The sequence below is a fragment of the Eleutherodactylus coqui genome, chromosome 4 (genome assembly GCF_035609145.1).
Source record: "Eleutherodactylus coqui strain aEleCoq1 chromosome 4, aEleCoq1.hap1, whole genome shotgun sequence".
NCBI lineage: Eukaryota > Metazoa > Chordata > Amphibia > Anura > Eleutherodactylidae > Eleutherodactylus > Eleutherodactylus coqui.
In genome coordinates this window covers 225302342-225322334 of record NC_089840.1, presented here as the reverse complement: position 1 = coordinate 225322334, position 19993 = coordinate 225302342, and the positions used below count along the sequence as shown (strand labels likewise).

Genomic DNA, 19993 nt, shown 5'->3' with positions numbered 1-19993 from the left:
TGGGTCGTGCGGGGGGGGGGGGGGGGGGCAGCATGTTGCCCAGGAGAAGTGGCAGTGGAGTGTCATGCAGGCAGTGATTGTGCTTTGTTGGAGGTAGTGTGGTGCTTAGCTAAGGTATGCCTTGCTAATGAGGGTTTTTCAGAAGTAAAAATTGTTGGGGGGGGCACTCTTGCCGCTATTGTGGCTGAATAGTGGGACCTGGGAACTTGAGATGCAGCCCAACATGTAGCCCCTCGCCTGCCCTATCTGTTTCTGTGTTGTTCCCATCACTTTCTTGAATTTCACAGATTTTCACAAATGAAAACCTTAGCGAGCATCGGTGACATACAAAAATGCTCGAGTCGCCCATTGACTTCAATGGGGTTCGTTACTCGAAACGAACCCTCGAGCATCGTGAAAAGTTCGACTCGAGTAACGAGCACCCGAGCATTTAGTGCTCGCTCATCTCTACTGCATACACTTTACTGTAGGCATTGTACCATACATTTGAATTGCTGAATTATTTTGCACTGGACCTTTAAAGGGGTTGTCCAGGGCTATCACTATTCATGACCTATCCTTAGGGCAGGCCTCTAATAGTTGATCAGAGGGAGTCTGTCACTTGGGATTCCCGACAATCAGCTGTTTGCTCCAGAAGTAGAGACTGACATGAATATGGTTCTGGAGTGGTGTTGAGTGAACCGAAAATGTAGAAGCCTGTTTCAGGTGAAACTTTGCTAAAAGTCCCATTTCTTAAGCATTCACTATTTGAGATAAATAATGTTATATTTACATAGTTCAGGCTTTTCCGGATGTGCCAATAGTACCAATTGTGTGTTTTTTTTATTGCTTAGGTTGTTCTGTGGAAAGAATGAGAAAAGTTTTTTTTTTAGCTTTTAATATATATTTTTTTATTTTAAAATGTTTTATGTGACTTCATTTTACATCTTTTAGTCCCCTGGGTGGACTTCTCCTTGTGATCATTTGATTGCTTCTACAATATACTGCAATACTTCAATATATTATGTTTTTAACATTCAACTAGGCTTATACATATGGCGTCCCAGGGAGTCTTCACTAAGTCCTGGGCTGCTATGCCAACCATTAGCAGCACCCTTCAATCATATTATGGGGGAGGGGAAGGGGGTTGATGATGACTCGGAGGGGGACCCCCCATCCAGCTGATGGCTTACATGGCTGGTCAGGATTGGCAGTACATGCAATCTGTCAAACATCGTGGATGGATAGTTCTAATGCTGGCTGTTTGATGCTGGTGTCAGCTGTTTCCAACAGATGTCACCTGCAGGGTATGCAGGTATGCAGCAGACTTGGCTCCCGAACTTGTTTCATTCCCAACTCAGAGGATGAACAGGTTAACTGTGCCAAACTTCAGATGAGGCAGACAAGCGTGTCATGTACTACTATATATTTATCCAGGAAAACTGACTAATCCCACCATCAGATTCTGTCTGTGAAAGTCAGTGGAAAATAAAGAAACGGCCGCGTGAATGCATGTGCCTGAAGATGCATCAAATATGGCCAGGATGAATGCTGTAGACAGTATTGCTGCAGTGTCTTTCTGCTATATGTGAAGCAAACTATAGGGGGGGCTTCTGCAAATTAACCCTTTGACATAAATGAATGCTATTCTCTGTGTTTAGCGTGCACAGATTTTTCTTGTGCAAAAACATGCAAACACACTCATGTGGAGAAGGGCTTAGGAGGAGTTAAAACTAGCATTTAGGCCACATTAAAGCCCTAACAGAGCCCAAATGCAAATTTGAATGGGGCCTTCGTCTGGTTTCAGATGAGAGTATTAAGGGTGCATTTCTGTAAGGCCTCAGATGATGTTTTGTGGGGTGGTTTAAGGGAAACCTCTACTAGCCATCATATATTGCTGCATTTTGTGTATTGCTCTACGAAGCATTGCATATTACTTCCCATTGTATCAGGTGGGATGTCTGGTGGACTGGGGATGATAGAGACCTGCACAGGCTCTTGGGTCGGAACTGTAGGAGCCAGACGCTGGTGAGAGACCGACAAGCAAGAGAGCGATCCCAGTGGTAATCAATCTTGAGAGACTGCATTGCAGAGAGAGAACTGCAAGAAAAGTGAAGAGTTGGCTGAGGGAGATGATTGAGACGTGTCCTTGAGATTCTGCACCTGCTAATGAGGGCCAGTGACATGAGAAATAAGGGAGCCTGTAACAGAGAAGTGCGGCCCCATAACGAGTCAGAACCAACATCACTGAGAGAAATAGCTGCAGAGACTACAGCTAGAGAGACTGTTACAGAGAGTCCACATTGTCCTGCTGCTCTGTGTATCAGGGTACCCCCAACAGACATGCAAAGACGCTTCACCTACACTATGGTACCAAACACGCAGGTTCGAGCCACTGCCAAGGAAATACATATTCATCCGTCAGTTGCAGACAAGATTTTGGACATTTGCGTTACTTTTGGATTATGTGTGGGTGACCGCAACTCCTGGGTTGAAATGTTTGGTGGGACTACCATGTATTTTATAATTGAGGTGTATTGCTGAATTTTGTGATTTATACAAGATTGTTATAATATTCTGCACACATTAGAGTTGTGCATATCTTTAGTTAGAGTTAAGGCCCATTTACACATAACGGTTATCGCTCAAAATTTGTTCAAACAACCGAAAATGAGCGTTAATCGTTACATGTAAATGTGGGCATTGTGAACTTTTTGTTTGAACAATGATTTTAAGGTGAATTTAAAATTCAACATTCAGCTAGTGGGATATAAAGTATCTCTTCATAGATTGCACGCTGTTATCTCCATGGGAGGTAGCAGATAACATTGTAATCTGCTGCCAGCCATGAACAGAACAATGCAGCTGTGTGCACAGCTGGGCATGTGATAAATCACACACTGGGCTCTGCAAACAGCTCCTGGAGGCTCTTTTACATGCAAATGAAGATGAATTTGTCCATTAATGTCCATTAACAATTTATGCAAATAGATTGCTAAATCTTTCAATCTTTCATTCATTTGAAAGATTGTCTTTGCGCGTAAACGGGCCTTTTCTTTGGTCATTCAATAGTTCTATAACCATTGGATACTGCTTATCCAGTAATGGTAGCTTCTATTGCCAACCCATTTCCCAGGTTTTTTATAATAAATATGTATATATTTTTGTAAGACTGGTGTCCACATCTGGTGCTACTTCGATATTTCTGCATCTGTAATACTGACATGTGTCCCCACCTGACTGCTGAGCTTACTGACCTGAACTTAGAGCATCATAGGTCCCTATGATGCTTTAAGTTTGGATCAGTAAAGCCCTGCGGCCAGGCTGGGACGCGTGTCTTTACTAAGAATGCAGAAATGCACTCATAATATGCTCGGCTGAAACCGGCCTTAGTCTGCTGCCTTACTGTCACATCCTGTCGGTTGCGACAACGTCGTGGCAAGGTGGCCTCAACACAGGCCAAAGTCCGGTTACCTGGTTAAGCAGGTCAAGGGTTAATGCATCATGTGCAGGGTTTGTTGGTGCTGTCTGTCTTGCTGCATGGATGCATGCTGGATTAGCCATGCCTGAGAGTAAGCTGGAGATGTGGTTTTCCATTCACTCTGCCATTGTTTCAGGTGCAGAGTGGCTATTTATTCTCACCCCTCCTAGTGAGCAGTGCTGCTTATTCCGTTCCACAGTGGATTACTTGGAGTGTGGAGCTCTACTGTGTCGGGTGGTTTGCAACTTGCAGATAAGTAGCTGCTGGTACTTTTCTAGTTGGTTTTGTCACATTCCGTTTTTTTTTTTTTTGAAAACCCATTGAAATCAATAGGGAAAAAACTGAAACATCTACTTCAGTTTTACTTCCATTTCTCTGCTCCATTAACAGAACAAAGAGACAGAAGCCTTGAAAGAAGGCCAAACGCTAGAGTGAACTTAGCCTAAACTACTGCAAGTCTGAGATTTACTTCCACAATACCGACGATAAAATGTGGCTGCACAATGCAGAAACCAACCTAGTGGAGAGTGAACAGGCGTGCATGGCGTCCACGAGGTAGACCACAATTGGAACCACCATTCTCTAGATCAATGGGGTGCCAGTGGTTGCATCCCCAACAATCAAACATTTATGTTATGTATTTTGGAAATGTCTTAATAGCCTATGGTGGAAAACCCCATTATATAAAGAAAGTTGTCCCATTGCGCTATATCCCCCTAACTGACCAGTTATATTTCAATGTAATTGATATATAATTATTTTTGTGATGATTCATGCTTTGCTTTCTTTTGTCCCAGCAATCTCTTTCTGCTGTGAGAGTTACAAACCCTTCCAACAGGATTACACCGGGAGACGTGGAGCAGAAGAACACAGATGATGCATTTAATGTTTCCGCTGCAGAAGAGAAATCACAAGAGGGAGGTGGGATTCCTTCACTGATAAAGGAGGCCGTGCAGTATCTGTCCACCTTCGGTATGTTACAAGATGGCAATGTAATTAATTTAGGAAATAATGCATAAACCCACAACGAGTAGAGTTTCGCATTGTACAAGACGTAGCGAAGAAGGAAGTTGTATGTTGAATCTATCCTGCTCATGTAGCTTTATGGACTTCTTTCTTGACATCATAATAAAACTAGAAGACTAAGCCTCGAGCATAGTTGTCAAGTAGAGATGATGACAAGTCACACTGTAGACAGGAGGCATCGAAAAGACCATTCCTATCTCTTCAAGAGATTGACCATGTCATGTGCAGCATGTGGCCGGGACTAGTTGCTCAGACGCAGGATACCTTTAGAAATCAATTCCAGCCTTTTGCAATGAACTACCATCTTCAGTCTTGTCAGTGTTTTCTGATATATATCGGCAGTGACAGTTGCATTACAATTAATTAGTGCTTCGACAGATGACCATGTTTTTGCTTGTTTTTGCACGGAGGGCAATCCTGCCCGCAAAACGAGGGGAATAGAACCCATTGATTTCAATAGGTTCAATCTCACTTCTTTTTTTTGCACCCACAAAACATAGGACTTGCTCTATTTTGTGCGTATTTGCGCACCAAAGAGCCCCATAGAGGTCTATGGGTGGTTCGCAAACATGTACTCCACTCCAACTCCATACAATGAGGGTGCCGCTGTTTCTTACAGCTGACACCCACCTGCAGCAACTGCGATCAGCACTCCAGCTGATCATGGCTGTTAACCCTTTGATTACTGCAGAGTTGGGGAACCTAAGCCTTTGCCCTACACCATTTGGATGACAGTCAGGCAATGTCTGCTCATGATCAGCTCGGGCCACAGTGTGTTTTTCTATATACACCTTTTACTCAATAAAGTGTTTCAGAGGGGGAAACAAATCTTGAAACACCACTTTGCTGTTTCTCGCTGTATTCTTCTCCGATGCATCGTATGTACAATTTGGCATATCTCATTGTTCAGGCTACGATACCCCTTGAGTGTCACCTAAATTAAGTGATTACTCTAACACCCTTTAACCTTTAGAGCATCCCGTGCTCTTGGTCTTTGAGAGTGTAATATGGATGCCATTTTCATGTTTTCCTCATGAACACTCATCTTTATACTTTCCGTGGTGATTTGTAATTACTTGCTATGAACCAGTACCAGATTTTACGAGAACCCATTTTGAGAGTATTGTAATGGTAAAAACCCTCTTTCTTCCAGGTTTGGATCAGAAGGGGCTGTTTAGAGTCTCTGGTTCAATAAAGAAAGTAATAGCTTTAAAAGCGAAATATGATGCTGGGGAGTTGGTGGATCTAATACAAGAAGGCGATACACATACTGTAGCAAGTCTTCTAAAACTTGGCTTAAAGGAACTTCCTGGAGGTGTTATCCCTGAATCTACTCAGTCATCCTTCATCATTGCTTACAAAGGTAATAACATCAGCCATGAAGAGACACAAATAGCGTAAATGGGTTTTCTCACAAATAACCATTAAAGCAACCCTCTGGTCCAGGATAGTCAAAGGTGGTTTCTCTGTCTACCGAATGCACACTGTACATTAGTATGCATTGGTAGTCTAAGACACTACATGCTGCTTTAATAGGCCTGTGTTGCCCATGTCTGCAGCACTGGATGGAGTACTGGATTTAGGGGAGTCAAGTAAGTTTCACCCCCACCTTCTCCTCCACTACCAATGTTGTACTATTTTGTCTGGACTTTTGTGCCGGATCTTCAACAGAGGCTTCAAACAGAGTCAGTCTAGTACCCTATAAAAGTGCCCCATAGGAAGCCATTGCAATATACTGCACTTACCTTGCTGTTCTGGAAGGAAGTGGCATGTGAACAGTCAGCAATTTACATAACTCCCTCATCCTGTTGAGAATGGAAAAAGTCTGCTCAGCAGAAGCAATTGGTTGCAGGACAGAAGTGGGGCTTTCATGTACCCTCTAAGGTTGTGGCACATACGGTACACTCTAAGCTATATGTGCTGTGAGCTGATAGTATAAAGAATACATTTCTTATCATATACTATTCTACCAAAAGTAATTGGACACCTGAGCAAAAATAAAAAAAAAATATTTATTTCCATATGTTAATACTTAGTGGGGCTTCCTTTGACCCTAATGATATTGGGTATTTTCCATGGCATACTTTCTATTAACATTTGATACACTTCAGCTGACAATTCCCTCCATTCATCCTGCAAACATCTGGTGAGTTCTCCCAAAGAAAATGCATCAGTCTACAGTGGTGCAAGGAGCGTAGCCGTTGGACAGTTGAGCAATGGTCTATGGAGTGACTAATCACATTACTCCATTTGCAAATCAGAAGGACGTACCTGGGTGTGGAAGATGATGGGGAACCCTTTTTGTCTGAGTGTGTTGTGCCAACATTTAAGTACAGCAGAGATTCCACTATGGTCTGGGATGTTTTATATGGCATGGTCTTGGTCCATTGGTTGTAGTGATAACAACTGTAAACATGGAGGTGTACCTTGACATTGTAGACAATAATGTGCTGCCAACAATGTGGCAATACTCTGGGAATGCTCAGCAGTACTTCCAACAAGACAACACACCTTGTCACAAATCCAGCGCTGTTTTACGTTGGTTTGAGGATATGGATGTAACAGTATTGGACTGACCTGTATAGAGTCCCGACCTGAACCCTACTGAACATCTTTGGAACAAACTGGAATATCAGGATAGGAAATATAAACAGCATCCATTTTCTTCAAGAGAACTCACCAGTTGTTTGCAGGATGAATGGAGGGTAATACCAGCTGAAGTGTATTAGACATTAGTAGAAAGTATGCCACAGAGAGTATCTGATGTCATGAGGACAATTGAAGGTCCCACTAAGTATTAACATATGTAAATAAATACTATTTTTGATTCTTGCTCAGGTATCCAATTACTTTTGATAGGATAGTGTATGTTTCAATTTTTGGGCCATTTTTCGGCATATATAATATGTTGCTAAATTGATATGTTGTGGGGGAAGGGGGAAAATGTGCTCGAGGGTAAGCTATGCTGAGGGCAAGACTGATTCACGCATGTCTTATAATTGCACTGATGTAACTGCTCTACATTGTGAATCAACCTTTCCCCCTCTTTCTCGGCTCTCGGCCGGTCAACCTCAGGTTAAGCCTGCAACTCAATATACTGTAGTTTTGTTTAGGGCTCCTGGCCTTAAGAGGAGGAATCCTCCGTGGTTGAATGGGTCTTTTTCCTACACTGAGTCACTGAGCAAGCTACCGAATAAGTGATCTTAGGCTTCATATGGGCTTATGCTTGTGGTACTGGCATTAAAGTGTTGCATGAAATCATGGCTAAAGTGGCGCTCTTGGACGGAGCCCCATTAACAATGATGGGAGATTTTATCCAACTTATGGACCTGGTTCGAGACCATCTTTGTCAAACAGCCTCGGTGGGAACCAAACTGCTGGTATGGGTCTTCTCTTACTGGAGGAGATGTGGTGCTTGATAATACATACTCTTGCCATTCGGTGTCTCATGGCTACTTTTCTAGAATAGACTTTCGCATGCTTTGGGTCCCCGGAGTGTCTTCTCATGGTGTGCGATGTTTCTTACTTACCTTAAGGTATCTCCGATCATTCACCACTTCAGCTAGTTCTCAATTTGAGAGGGATGGGGACTTGCCCACCATGGAAACTTAATCCCCTATGGTTAGATCAACAGGGAGTCTGTATCTATACTGATCAGGAGGCGGAGACCTACTGGGGAGTTAATATTGCTTCAGCATCCAGGTCTGTGGTCTGGGAGGCCTTCAAGGTCTTTAGTAGGTGCTATTTCATCGTATCTATCTCTGTTCATACAACCAGATAAACTTGGCTTGGAACATTATCTTTTCAAGGCGGAAGCTTGCTACATTACGAACCTCACTGAAGCCAATCACTCAGCACTTAATCTACAGAGAAAATATTGACTACTATTGCTCGGCAACACCAAGAAAAAGCTTTTCTGTCCCTGTGGCCTCTTTGGCCCTCCTTACAGCCCTGAGCTGGACAGACAGGGTTACTTACCTTGGGATAGTGGGGACCATTTCTATGCAGACACCCTTACCCCACTGCTGGAATGGGCAAGAGTTATGGCAACCCAATGGGCTTCACTTTCACTGACCTTAGTAGATTGTATAAACCTAATCAAAGTTACTAACTAAATTTTTAAATATATTCCAGAACACACCTATTTTGATCCCTAAAAGTTTTTTTTTATGATTCTACGAAACATGCTCCTACATATACTGTGGCGAGCATCCACCCCTAGAAAAAAATTGGAAACTCTCTGCCTACCCATAAATTGTGGGGGACTAGCCCTTCCTCATTTTCACTACTACTGCCTGGCTAGTCAGCTGGTATGTGCAAGGAGATGACTGTCCTCTACTGACTATAACCTAGTGATAGGGCCTGAGCACAGAATAGTAGGTCCTGACCAAAGTTTGAGAGGATTATTGCTAAGGAGCCCGACTTCACGTATAACTACCCTGCCTATACCGATGTGGGTGACCCTTAAAGTCTGGAATATAGCCCTCCACTTGATACCTGATGAGGCAGCAAAATAACATTCCCCTATGAAGCAACCCTAACCTCTGGCACTAGCAAGACATGCCAGACACTATCTTTTGAAGATGCTATGCAATGACTACCCTCTTGGATGTGGTAGAAAATGGGGTTCTTAGCACCTTTTCGCAATTACAAATATGATTAAACCTTCCTAATAACTCCTTCTTTAGATATTTCCAACCTCGTTGTGCCCTCGAAGCTCAATTTGGGGGCCTGAACATCCCCCTTGCTATTACCTGGCTAGAAGAGCAGGCACAGATGGCCAACACTCTGAAGCCACTTTCTTGTTTATATAGACAACTGGCAAGTAATCTTACTTCACTGAGAGATGGGTCTTTTGAAAATGGGCTCAGATATACCAGACCTAGACTTGGCTGACTGAAGCGGCCTCCTGGCCAAATCAGGTCCACCCTTGATTAGTACAAGAGACAGGCTAATTCAAGTTTAGTTTCTTCGCCGAATCTATTATACTCCGACTTGCTTATGTACCATGGGCCTAATTCCCAATGCAGACTGTCCAAGATGCTTGATGAGTGCGGGCACAATCATGGATACGTTTTGGGAATGCTGTGTTTTGCAGATCTAGGGATATCCTTGAATTTATAGAGACGCACCTAGGGGCCCCACGCATCCTGCATCATGAAATTTGTCTTTTCGGCCTTGTGGAAGACATTCCGGTTGACGCAACAACACACACTCTATACAAACTGCTGTTCTTTTATGCAAAAAAGTGATATTGCTCAACTAGAAACACCCTAAAAAACCTACTAGAGCTGCCTGGCAGCGTGAAATAAATGGGGTCATCCCTTTGTATAAATTGAATTATATGGCCCGAGGTTGCCCCGCCCGGATATGGGGTTGATGGGTTGACTTCCCTAATACTGCATCAGGCGTATCTGACTAACTTTTCTGTCCTGGGAAAATTGAAGGTCTCTGTTCACTCACTCCTCCCTATATACAAGGATACTGAGTGCTCGCTGTGTTGACAGTCGGGTCATGGGTGAAGTTCTTGTTTTTTTTTTCCATTATTGCGATTCCCCAGGTCGGGAAACTTGGGCTCTGTATTTTTTGTAGGGAGGAAGAAAATAGGAAGGTATCTGCAACTGTAAATGACTACAAGAGTTCTGATGACCAAATCTTGCGAAATACTGCTGATGTTTCTTTCCTTTTTCTGTTTGTACTTGTATTAAATGAAAATGCCTAATAAATGGTTCTTTAAAAAAAAAAAAAAGATATCTTGTCTTCAAAGAACACAGATCAGATGAAGATGAATGCAAGAAACAACTGAAACGTCTGATTGAGGATCTCAGCTGGACTCATTTTCTTGTGCTTCACCATCTATGCACTTTCTTCATTAGAGTGGCTTCTTACAGTGAGATAAACAAAATGACATTGAAAAATCTCTCTATTGTTCTTGGCCCGAGCTTTTTCAGGTATTTATGCTTCTCTTTGTATAATAAGTTAAAGTATACTTCCAACTATATAATAAAATGTATATTATGCCTGCCCTAGTCGATGTAAGGCCTCATGCCCACCGCCGGGTCGGATTCTGACTGCGAAATCTCGCAGCAGAATCAGACCCAGCGCCCCCCAGAGAACCTATACTCACCTGTCCGGATCTGACGAAAGTGTCTCTGCCAGCCAGCTGGCGCGCGTGTGCAGTGCAGGACGTGATGTGCCGGCACTGGGCTGTGACGCGGATTCCCGTGACACTTCCGCAATGTTCACTGCGGAGGTGCCGCGGGATGGACGGCTTTCATTGACTGCAATGGAAGCCATCTGTGCAATTTTCCACACAAAAAAATCCGTTGATTTCCGCTCGTGGGCAGGGAAGCATAGCATATCTATGGACGGACATTGCTGCGGAATTCGGGGTGGGCGTCTGGCCACGAATTCCGTAGCGAAAATCCGTCCGTGGGCGGTGGGCCTAATAGTTACGAAGCAGTTATTTGTGCTCTTGACCTGCATCTTTTCTCTAAAGGCTAGTTCGCATGAGCGTATTTGTACCACGTATTGTCGCAGGGAAAATTTAGTTAGCCCTTATTAAGCATTATTGGTCATTCCGAGCATTTTACAGCGATCAATGGTTTTCAGCGCTTCTGCATACTTTTTTGTAAATACGGAGCAGCAGCCCGTGTGAGTGGCTGGAAATACGCGACTAGAGATGGGTACTCGATCGTGGCAAATCTTCAGTCATACGATTATACGGCGCGTACGGTGCGTACGAGCGAATGTATCAACGCATACGGTCATGTGAAGAAGGCCTAAGACATTATGTGCGGCTGACTGGCCAGCGCTGCTCATTTTGGCAGCACTGCTTAAAGGAGATGTCCCGCGCCGAAACGGGTTTTTTTTTTTTTAAACCCCCCCCCCGTTCGGCGCGAGACAACCCCGATGCAGGGGTTAACAAAACCACCCGCACAGCGCTTACCTGAATCCCGGCGGTCCGGCGTCTTCATACTCACCTGCTGAAGATGGCCGCCGGGATCCTCTGTCTTCATGGACCGCAGGGCTTCTGTGCGGTCCATTGCCGATTCCAGCCTCCTGATTGGCTGGAATCGGCACGTGACGGGGCGGAGCTACACGGAGCTACACGGAGCCCCATAGAGAAGAGGAGAAGACCCGGACTGCGCAAGCGCGGCTAATTTGGCCATCGGAGGGCGAAAATTAGTCGGCACCATGGAGACGAGGACGCTAGCAACGGAGCAGGTAAGTATAAAACTTTTTATAACTTCTGTATGGCTCATAATTAATGCACAATGTACATTACAAAGTGCATTATTATGGCCATACAGAAGTGTATAGACCCACTTGCTGCCTCGGGACATCTCCTTTAATCAAAGCTGGTGTAATGCCTGAGACTAATGCACAATGGGCATCAGGTAGTCAGAGAAGCTAGTGCAGCCATCTTTGTTCGTCCAGACCCAGAGGGTCGCTTTAAACCATATTCAGCCATATCTAAGATTTTAAAATAGGGGTACACAGATGAACCTCGGACGCCAGCTGTCCAGACTCCTGCTGTCTGGTCCAGGAGAAGTATCCGCTGCCAGTTTTTCTTCCCGCTGAATGAAACTATGCTGTGGGTCATAGCAGGAGGCAGCACAGATAGCGGCATTGCAATAGGGGTCGCAGGGATAGAGGCCATTTACATACTGTACAGAGACAGAATTCCCTCGCTGAGCCATAGATTTTGTGCCATGGTTAGTGAATTGAATACCCACAAATCTGCACACAATGTATCCCTTTTCAGTAGGTGAATCTGCATGTGGAATCCCCGACACGGATCTGGTTCTTGTCAAGAAGTAAGATGTGGCTACTACTTTTTCCACATGCAGATTTCAAATCCACATGTGGGGAAATACCCGCTGCATTCACTGCTACACTGAGTCCTATTAGAAGCAATGGGGCGCAGAGTTAATGCGGAGTCTGCATAGATTCCATGTTAAGCTCACTGTAAAGAAATGCCATGTGAAGTGAGCCCTACTATTATAGATGGTCGGTAGCACTGGGTGGCGGGAGAACAACTTAAACTTTTGCATTAGGGTCCATGAGCTCGTAGCTACACCCCTGAGCACAGAGCTTATCTACATATGTGTACTCCTGAAAGTAGAGGAGGGTGGATTTTACATGGGACTGTATGTTGGAGGGGTATGTTACAGGGTTGAAGGTAGGGGGAGTGTAGAATTTTCCCCCGTTTCGTCTAGAAACACATACAGCGACTCGAGGAACACTAACCAACCAGAATTTTGACCAGTGAGGAACTACTGACAAATTTAAGCCACTATCTAAATCATCAGAATTTTAATGGGATATACCGTCTTAATTTTCAGATTCAGTAAGGGGAATGGTGGGATGATGATCCCTCCAAAATGGAGGCAGAAGTAGAGCTTAGATAGACGGTCAGGCCTCAGTTCAGCAGTAGTGGAAAGATACAATACAGTAGTTGCAGAAATAGTCTCATAGTGAAATAATGTCTTCATATTTTTTTCAGCGTCCCATTCAGCCCTAAATTTCAGGAAGAACAGAATTTGTGCAACGATTTGTTATTATATATCTTGACAAATTTTCAGACGTTAACTATAGATCGAGCACAACAAGAAAACATCGAGCAGGTACACATTAATACCCTTTACGTATTGTCACATGATATCTGAAATATTATATTCTCTATAGAGAATATCATTCTGCTAATAGTGCAAGTCGATTCTGTTGATTCTCTGATGATAAGCAGGTAGATAGATAGATAGATAGATAGATAGATAGATATGAGATAGATAGATATGAGATAGATAGATAGATAGATAGATATGAGATAGATATGAGAGATATGAGCTAGATATGAGATAGATAGATATGAGATAGATAGATATGAGATAGATAGATATGAGATAGATAGATATGAGATAGATAGATAAATATGAGCTAGATATGAGATAGATAGATATGAGATAGATAGATATGAGATAGATATTAGATAGATAGATATGAGATAGATATGAGATAGATAGATAGATAGATAGATAGATATGCGATAGATATTAGATAGATAGATATGAGATGGATATGAGATACATAGATATGAGATGGATATGAGATAGATAGATATGAGCTAGATATGGGATAGATAGATATGAGCTAGATATGAGCTAGATAGATATGAGCTAGATATGAGATAGATAGATATGAGCTAGATATAAGCTAGATAGATATGAGCTAGATATAAGCTAGATAGATATGAGCTAGATATGAGATGGATAGATATGAGCTAGATATGAGATGGATAGATATGAGCTAGATATGAGATAGATAGATATGAGCTAGATATGAGATGGATAGATATGAGCTAGATATGAGATGGATAGATATGAGCTAGATATGAAATGGTAGATATGAGCTAGATATGAGCTAGATTTGAGCTAGATAGATATGAGCTAGATAGATATGAGCTAGATATGAGCTAGATAGATATGACCTAGATATGAGCTAGATATGAGATAGATATGAGATAGATATATAGATGGATAGATAGATATGTCTTTTTTACTCATTGAAAACACTATACTGTTTCTGTCTTTATGACTGTCTATGGCGGAACTGTGGATGTTTATGAGGTCATTGGACAAAAATGATGCGGTTTTAATATGGAGTATTTAAAGATAGGCCTTAGGTCTGAAAATGACCTACATGTTACATCTATTTTCCCCCTAAAGTCATTTCTTAGACAAAGCAGGATGGAATATTAAAGCAGCAACTTGAGTTGGTCTGGGTTAATGATGAGCAAACTTTTGAAAAGTTTGGTTCAGCCGATCCGCTGAATTTCGGCAAAAGCTTGGCTCAGTCCGAATTAGTTTTAACCAAACTGGAACTTTGCCAATACCCCTAAAACTGGCGTATAAAATTGTCTAAGAGCCATAGAAGTTTTTCTTTTTCTGCACCTGCTCCTTAATAAATGTATGCGCTGTATAAACAGAGGGGTTTATTATTATGAGGAGTAAACCCATACAAACACAGGGAGAACATACAGAGTCCATGCAGATGTTGTCCCTAAATTTAGGACCTCAGCACTGCAAGGCAATGTACTTCTTCTAACTTCCGCCTTCCAGAAGAAGGAAGCAGCATGGTGGCTCAGTGATTAGCATTGTAGCCTTGCAGGTTCCAATCTGACCATGGTCAACATCTGGATGGAGCTTGTGTGGGTTTGTTCCTCAAAATCGTCACCTTTGTTTATACAGTATAGTGCATACATTTATGAAGGAGCAGAGGCAGAAGAAATGGAAATAGTTTTAGTGGATCCACCGAGACAAACCACCCGAGATTCAGATTTGCGCCAAACCGAACTTTTAGTAAAGTTCAACTTGAAACAAAGTTCAACTGCTTCGGTTCCTCAACACAACTCTGAGAAGCTCTAAATGTAATAGAAAATGTTGCCAAACTGTATTTATAGCTTTATTCCATCAGAGGTCAGTATTACCTTTTGTATACTGCGCACAGTCAGATCTCATAAGGCGCAGCTTCCATTTTGTGCTTTTGTATGACAAATACTGTGCAATGAGGTATAAAAAAAAGAAAAAAGAACAAAAGATTGTCGCATGTTGCTAAAATGAACCAGATATTATTTTAAAAGAATAATATATAGTATAATTCCTGCAACCTATTAATCCCATACCTATATAGGGCTCTCATTCAGCTAACATGGATCACCTATCCTTTGTATTCAGATAGTTACGTTGCGATTATTTTAATTTCCTAATAATAAGTTATTGGGGTTGTTTGCCCATTTTTTGAATGATGACTTATCCTCTGGATAGGTCATCAGTAGTTAATGGATGGGGGTCAGCCGCTCAGAACTCCAGTCCATCAGCTGATCATTGGCCTGCTGTCCAGTGCAGTGGGACGGACGTTGTCATAAGTGGACAAAGGAGTGTCAGCGCCGGCATTTGCTGGTCATAACGTCACATTCACTCCTGACCAGCCCAGAAACAGGAAGTGCCGTAGCAGCACGGCTCTCCCAATTATTTCAATAGAACTGAAGCTGGCATCAGTACTAACTCCCCTGTCCTCCTATGACAACGACTTCCAGCTTGCTGCACCAGACAGCAGACAGCAGACTGGATGATCAGCTAATGGACGGTCCAGTGGACCCTCATCCATCAACTATTGATGGCCTATCCACAGCATAGACCATCAGTCACAAAATGGGCTGACAACCCCTTTAAAAGTATCACTGAGATTTTACAGAATATGTTGACGCTATAAAAACAATAGGATATAAACAATAAATAAAAGTAAAACTCTGGGCAAATAACTGCAGTAAATAGGAAAACTCCAACAAAGGTGAAGCCACACTTTACATTTTCCGTATATGTATGACTTTGTTAATGTAGCGGGCCATTGAAACCCCATTAAAATCAATGGGGAAAAAATTAATCCATTTTTTCCCCGTTTTATTTCAGTTTCTCTCCTCCAAAATCGGAGCAGAGAGACGGAAACCTTCAACTGATCTGAATGCAGGTGTGAAAGCGGCCTTATTTAATATCACTGCCTGATTCTTTACAATATAGCATCTTTTCCCTCATTTAATATACTGGTCATCATAAGAGTAAGACCCCATATGGTGTACAGAAGAGGTGTTCAATCAGTAGCCCAGGGGCCATATACGTTCTATGATGTCATTCTGTTCGGACCCCAATCATCTGGTTACAGATATGCTTTTTTTGTGATGGATAGGAAGAAAAAAAAGGGGTGTTGGAGCAAACTCAAGATGTAAAAGGGGTATTAGCCCGGGATAAAAAACCTTGTAGTAAGTAAATAGAATTATGATACCTTGGAGGTGAAGGTACTGCCAAGCAGATGAATGCTCTGCAACATGGATGTGGTCAACACAAATGCAATATGTTGACAACAGAGCTGGTAGTTCAATGCAAACCCCAAAAAGCAACTCACCAGATGTTTGCAGGATGAATTGAGGGAAGTACCAGCTAAGGGTAGTAGAAAGTATAGCACAGAGAGTATCTGATGTCATTAAGACCAAAGGAGCCCCACTAAGTATTAACATATGTAAACATATACTACTTTTGATTCTTGCTCAGGTATCTAATTACTTTTGCTAGGATAGTGTTTCCCTATTGCAGCCCTTGGGATTGTTTCAGTCAAGCAATGTGGAGATTCTTTGATGCACAGCCTGTACAGTGGCACGTAGAGACACTACATTTGTAGGCAGGACCTGTGATGATATCACCATCATGTGATCAGGGCGGGGCATGTAACTCCCTCACTGGCGATGAAGGACCTTTGATGACATCATCGGCATGTGATCAGGAGCAGAGCATTTAAGTCATTTACTCGGGATGAGCATCACCGTCATATGATCAGCATGACAGTGACATCATCACCGGTCCTTCATTTCCAGTGCTGTGCTGCTTCTGATCCCTGTTGTATGGGATGAACAATATATGTACCAGAGCTGTGTGTGTGACGTGCATGTAGCAGAGCTGTGTGGTGCATTGTGCCACCAGAAACACTGTTACTACAATTTCCTAATAATTACTAGTACGGCTATACGAATGAGCCCAGGTCTAAGTTTTTTAAACTTCACAAGTTTTTTGCAGAAGTAACATTGAAGAGTTGTGAGTCTTTTTCCTATGATGCCCATTATAAAGCAAGAAAAAAAAGACGAAAAGAATCAGACAGTGATATTACATAGGGGTAAATGTTGTCCTTTACCAAACGTATCATCCAGCTATTTCTGGGTCCGCTGAGTCAGTGCGGCTTTAGACAAGCTGGATAAACTGAAACATGAGCAGTTGCTTGTTAGGACCGAAATAATTATAATAAATGGAGCATTAACTTCAAGGAAAAAATGCTGATTCCTGATCACAGAGACTCGAGCTCCGGCAGGAGGGAAAAATAGACATCTTTTTTAAGCCTTAAACTTTCAAACACTTCAAATATTCTTAGCCAACTGTGTCACAACTATATTTTAATAGGGTGAGGAGATTCCTTTCTGAGAAGTGCAGAGTCACCCGTCGTCCCACATGCCCTCCTGCCAGGTATTTCTGGGCGCACAGTGGCAGATGGTGCGTAGATAAATGGACCTCTAAAGGTCATTGTACATGGGCTAATGCCGAGTGCCGATCAATGATATGATCACTGCTTGAGTCGAAGGCCCTTCTTAACATGGACTGATGCAAACAAGACATGGGACCAATGATTGCAATATGATTGTTTGCCCCTCTATACACTCTCATCTTCATTGTCAGCAAATACACAGTGCATTTGTGCACACAAAAACATGCTAAAGCGGCTGACAAATACAGGTCTAAGTGATTTTCGGTTGCACAACTGAAATGGGCTTACACCTGTGTTATCGAGCCTCCATAGTGGCTGCAGTAGTAATAGTGTCCCCCATTGTGGCCTCAGTAATAATAGTGACTTCCATAGTGGTCTTAGTAATAATAGTGATTTTTTTCCACTTTTCTGCAATAAAACCCCTTTTTTTTGGAAATCTTTTTTTTTTCTAAATCGCTGCAGTCAAAGTCCTGAAAAAAAATGCACCCAGCGGACGTAACAGAAGCATGTGGGGATCGAACCCGCAACCTTCAGAGCGAGAGCTTAAGACTGCATTCTGCTACCTTAACACTCTGCCCCACGCAACATTTCCTCATAGCCACAGGATGCATCCACAATGGATCGCAGCTCTGCGGCTCATGGCAGAAACACAGAAAGCACATTTGAATGATACCTCGTCAGTCTGTTTCCTGTTTTCATACAAGACCTCTTCGTCTTCTGTACTCAGTTACTCTTCCTGTCCCAACCTTCAGCTATCAGGTAGTATGTTGTGTAGACTTGAGGACACACAATGTTAGTGCCCCCTAGTATAGAGACTAAACCCCATAACACTTGTAATGTAACTTAAGACAGGATTTGCCATTATGGGTGGAGTGATATGTTCTCTGCTCTCTGTACAGTTACTCTCCTACTTGTGAACAGGTTCCGTTCCAGGAACCAGTTCGCAAGTCGAAGAAATGGTAGTATGGAGCGGGATCGCGGGTGGATCCCGCTCCATACAACGTCGGGTGCCGGCTGTGTCTTACAGTGGGCACCCAGTGGCTGCAGTTCCGACGAGTCGCGCCGCTTGTCAGAACTGTTAATACTTTAAATACCGCTCTGACAGCGGTATTTAAAGTGTTAATAGTTCTGACGAGCGGCGCGGCTCGTCGGAACTGCTGCCGCCGGGTGCCCACTGTAAGACACAGCTGGCACCCGACATTCAGGGGGCCCGTACAGCGTCCCACGATGAGATCGCGGGACGCTGTGTGGTTGCTAGGCAGCCGGGGACCTCCTGAAAGGCCCCAGGGCTGCCTATACAGAGTGCCCATCAAGCGCACGGCTTGATAGGCGCTCTGCATAGACAGCCCTAGGGCCTTTCAGGAGGTCCCCGGCTGCCTAGCAACCGCAATCTGACCGGACAGACTTCTATCAGGCTTGATAGAACCTGCCCGGTCCCTGCACAGTATGTTGTAATGCCATAGCATTACACCATACTGTGCCATAGCATTACATCATACTGTGCCATAGCATTACATCATACTGTGCAGGACAGATAGTTCGTATCTTGCGAAATTCGTAACTCGAACGTTCCCAAGTAGGGGACTAGTATATGGAGTCCACCAGAGTTTCTGTCCCGCAGCAGCTGCCACCATGTCCTTAGGAGATGATACACGTCTTTATGTATGCAGGATAAGTCTATTTGTACTTCTGGAACACTGATCGGCAGCAATCGCTCTCATTATGACCAGCATGTAAGACGAGCGGATAAAAAACAAACATCACAATATGTACAATTTTAATGTCTTTATTGAAATAGCAATACGCAACATTGTAATAAAACATTACCGGCCCTTTAATAAATAACTGAAGGCTCTCAGAGACTCTAATGTCAGCCCGGTGGAGACCACAGAACTTGCTGCACCTGTTCACACCATTGTTCTGAGATGAGAATCCCTGGCCCCCGAGATCCAGAGGAAGGCGAAGAAAACCCCCGGAAAGTCATCAGGGGAAAAAAAATTCCTTCCTGACCCCAGATGTGGCGATCGGATATCACCCCGGATCTAATCTGTCCTGCTGCATATTGCTGTATCTGTATATTATAAGCTCAGGATCCTGTAAAGAAAGCGACATATTATACAACCTGCTCCTAAGAGCTTACAATCTAGTGTACAATAGAAACTCTGCTCCTAAGAGCTTACAGACTAATACTATACAGTAGAAACTCTGCTCCTAAGAGCTTACAACCTAATGGCCCAACCCCCAGATGTACACCCTTTCTCAGCTATACGATGTGTGACGAGGCCTCAGCACTAAGCGAGGAGTTGCATACGTGGACTTGTCCTCTTCAGGATGTCAGGCTGAAATGACACAAGGTGGTTCAGCATTAGAACTTTAAACATCTGCACCAATTGTGACATCACTAGATGTCTATGATGTCAT

General features: G+C 43.1%; 1 protein-coding gene across 2 annotated transcripts in view; it reads left to right on the top strand.

The window, feature by feature from the left end:
* Positions 1-19993, top strand: part of FAM13C (family with sequence similarity 13 member C) — a 284231-nt gene that overhangs the window by 9633 nt on the left and 254605 nt on the right. For both annotated transcript variants that reach the window (XM_066600788.1, XM_066600787.1), the window contains exons 2-5: positions 4258-4432; positions 5640-5849; positions 10254-10437; positions 12996-13116. In XM_066600788.1, the coding sequence (XP_066456885.1) occupies positions 4258-4432; positions 5640-5849; positions 10254-10437; positions 12996-13116 (690 nt within the window). The remainder of the gene's footprint in view (positions 1-4257; positions 4433-5639; positions 5850-10253; positions 10438-12995; positions 13117-19993) is intronic.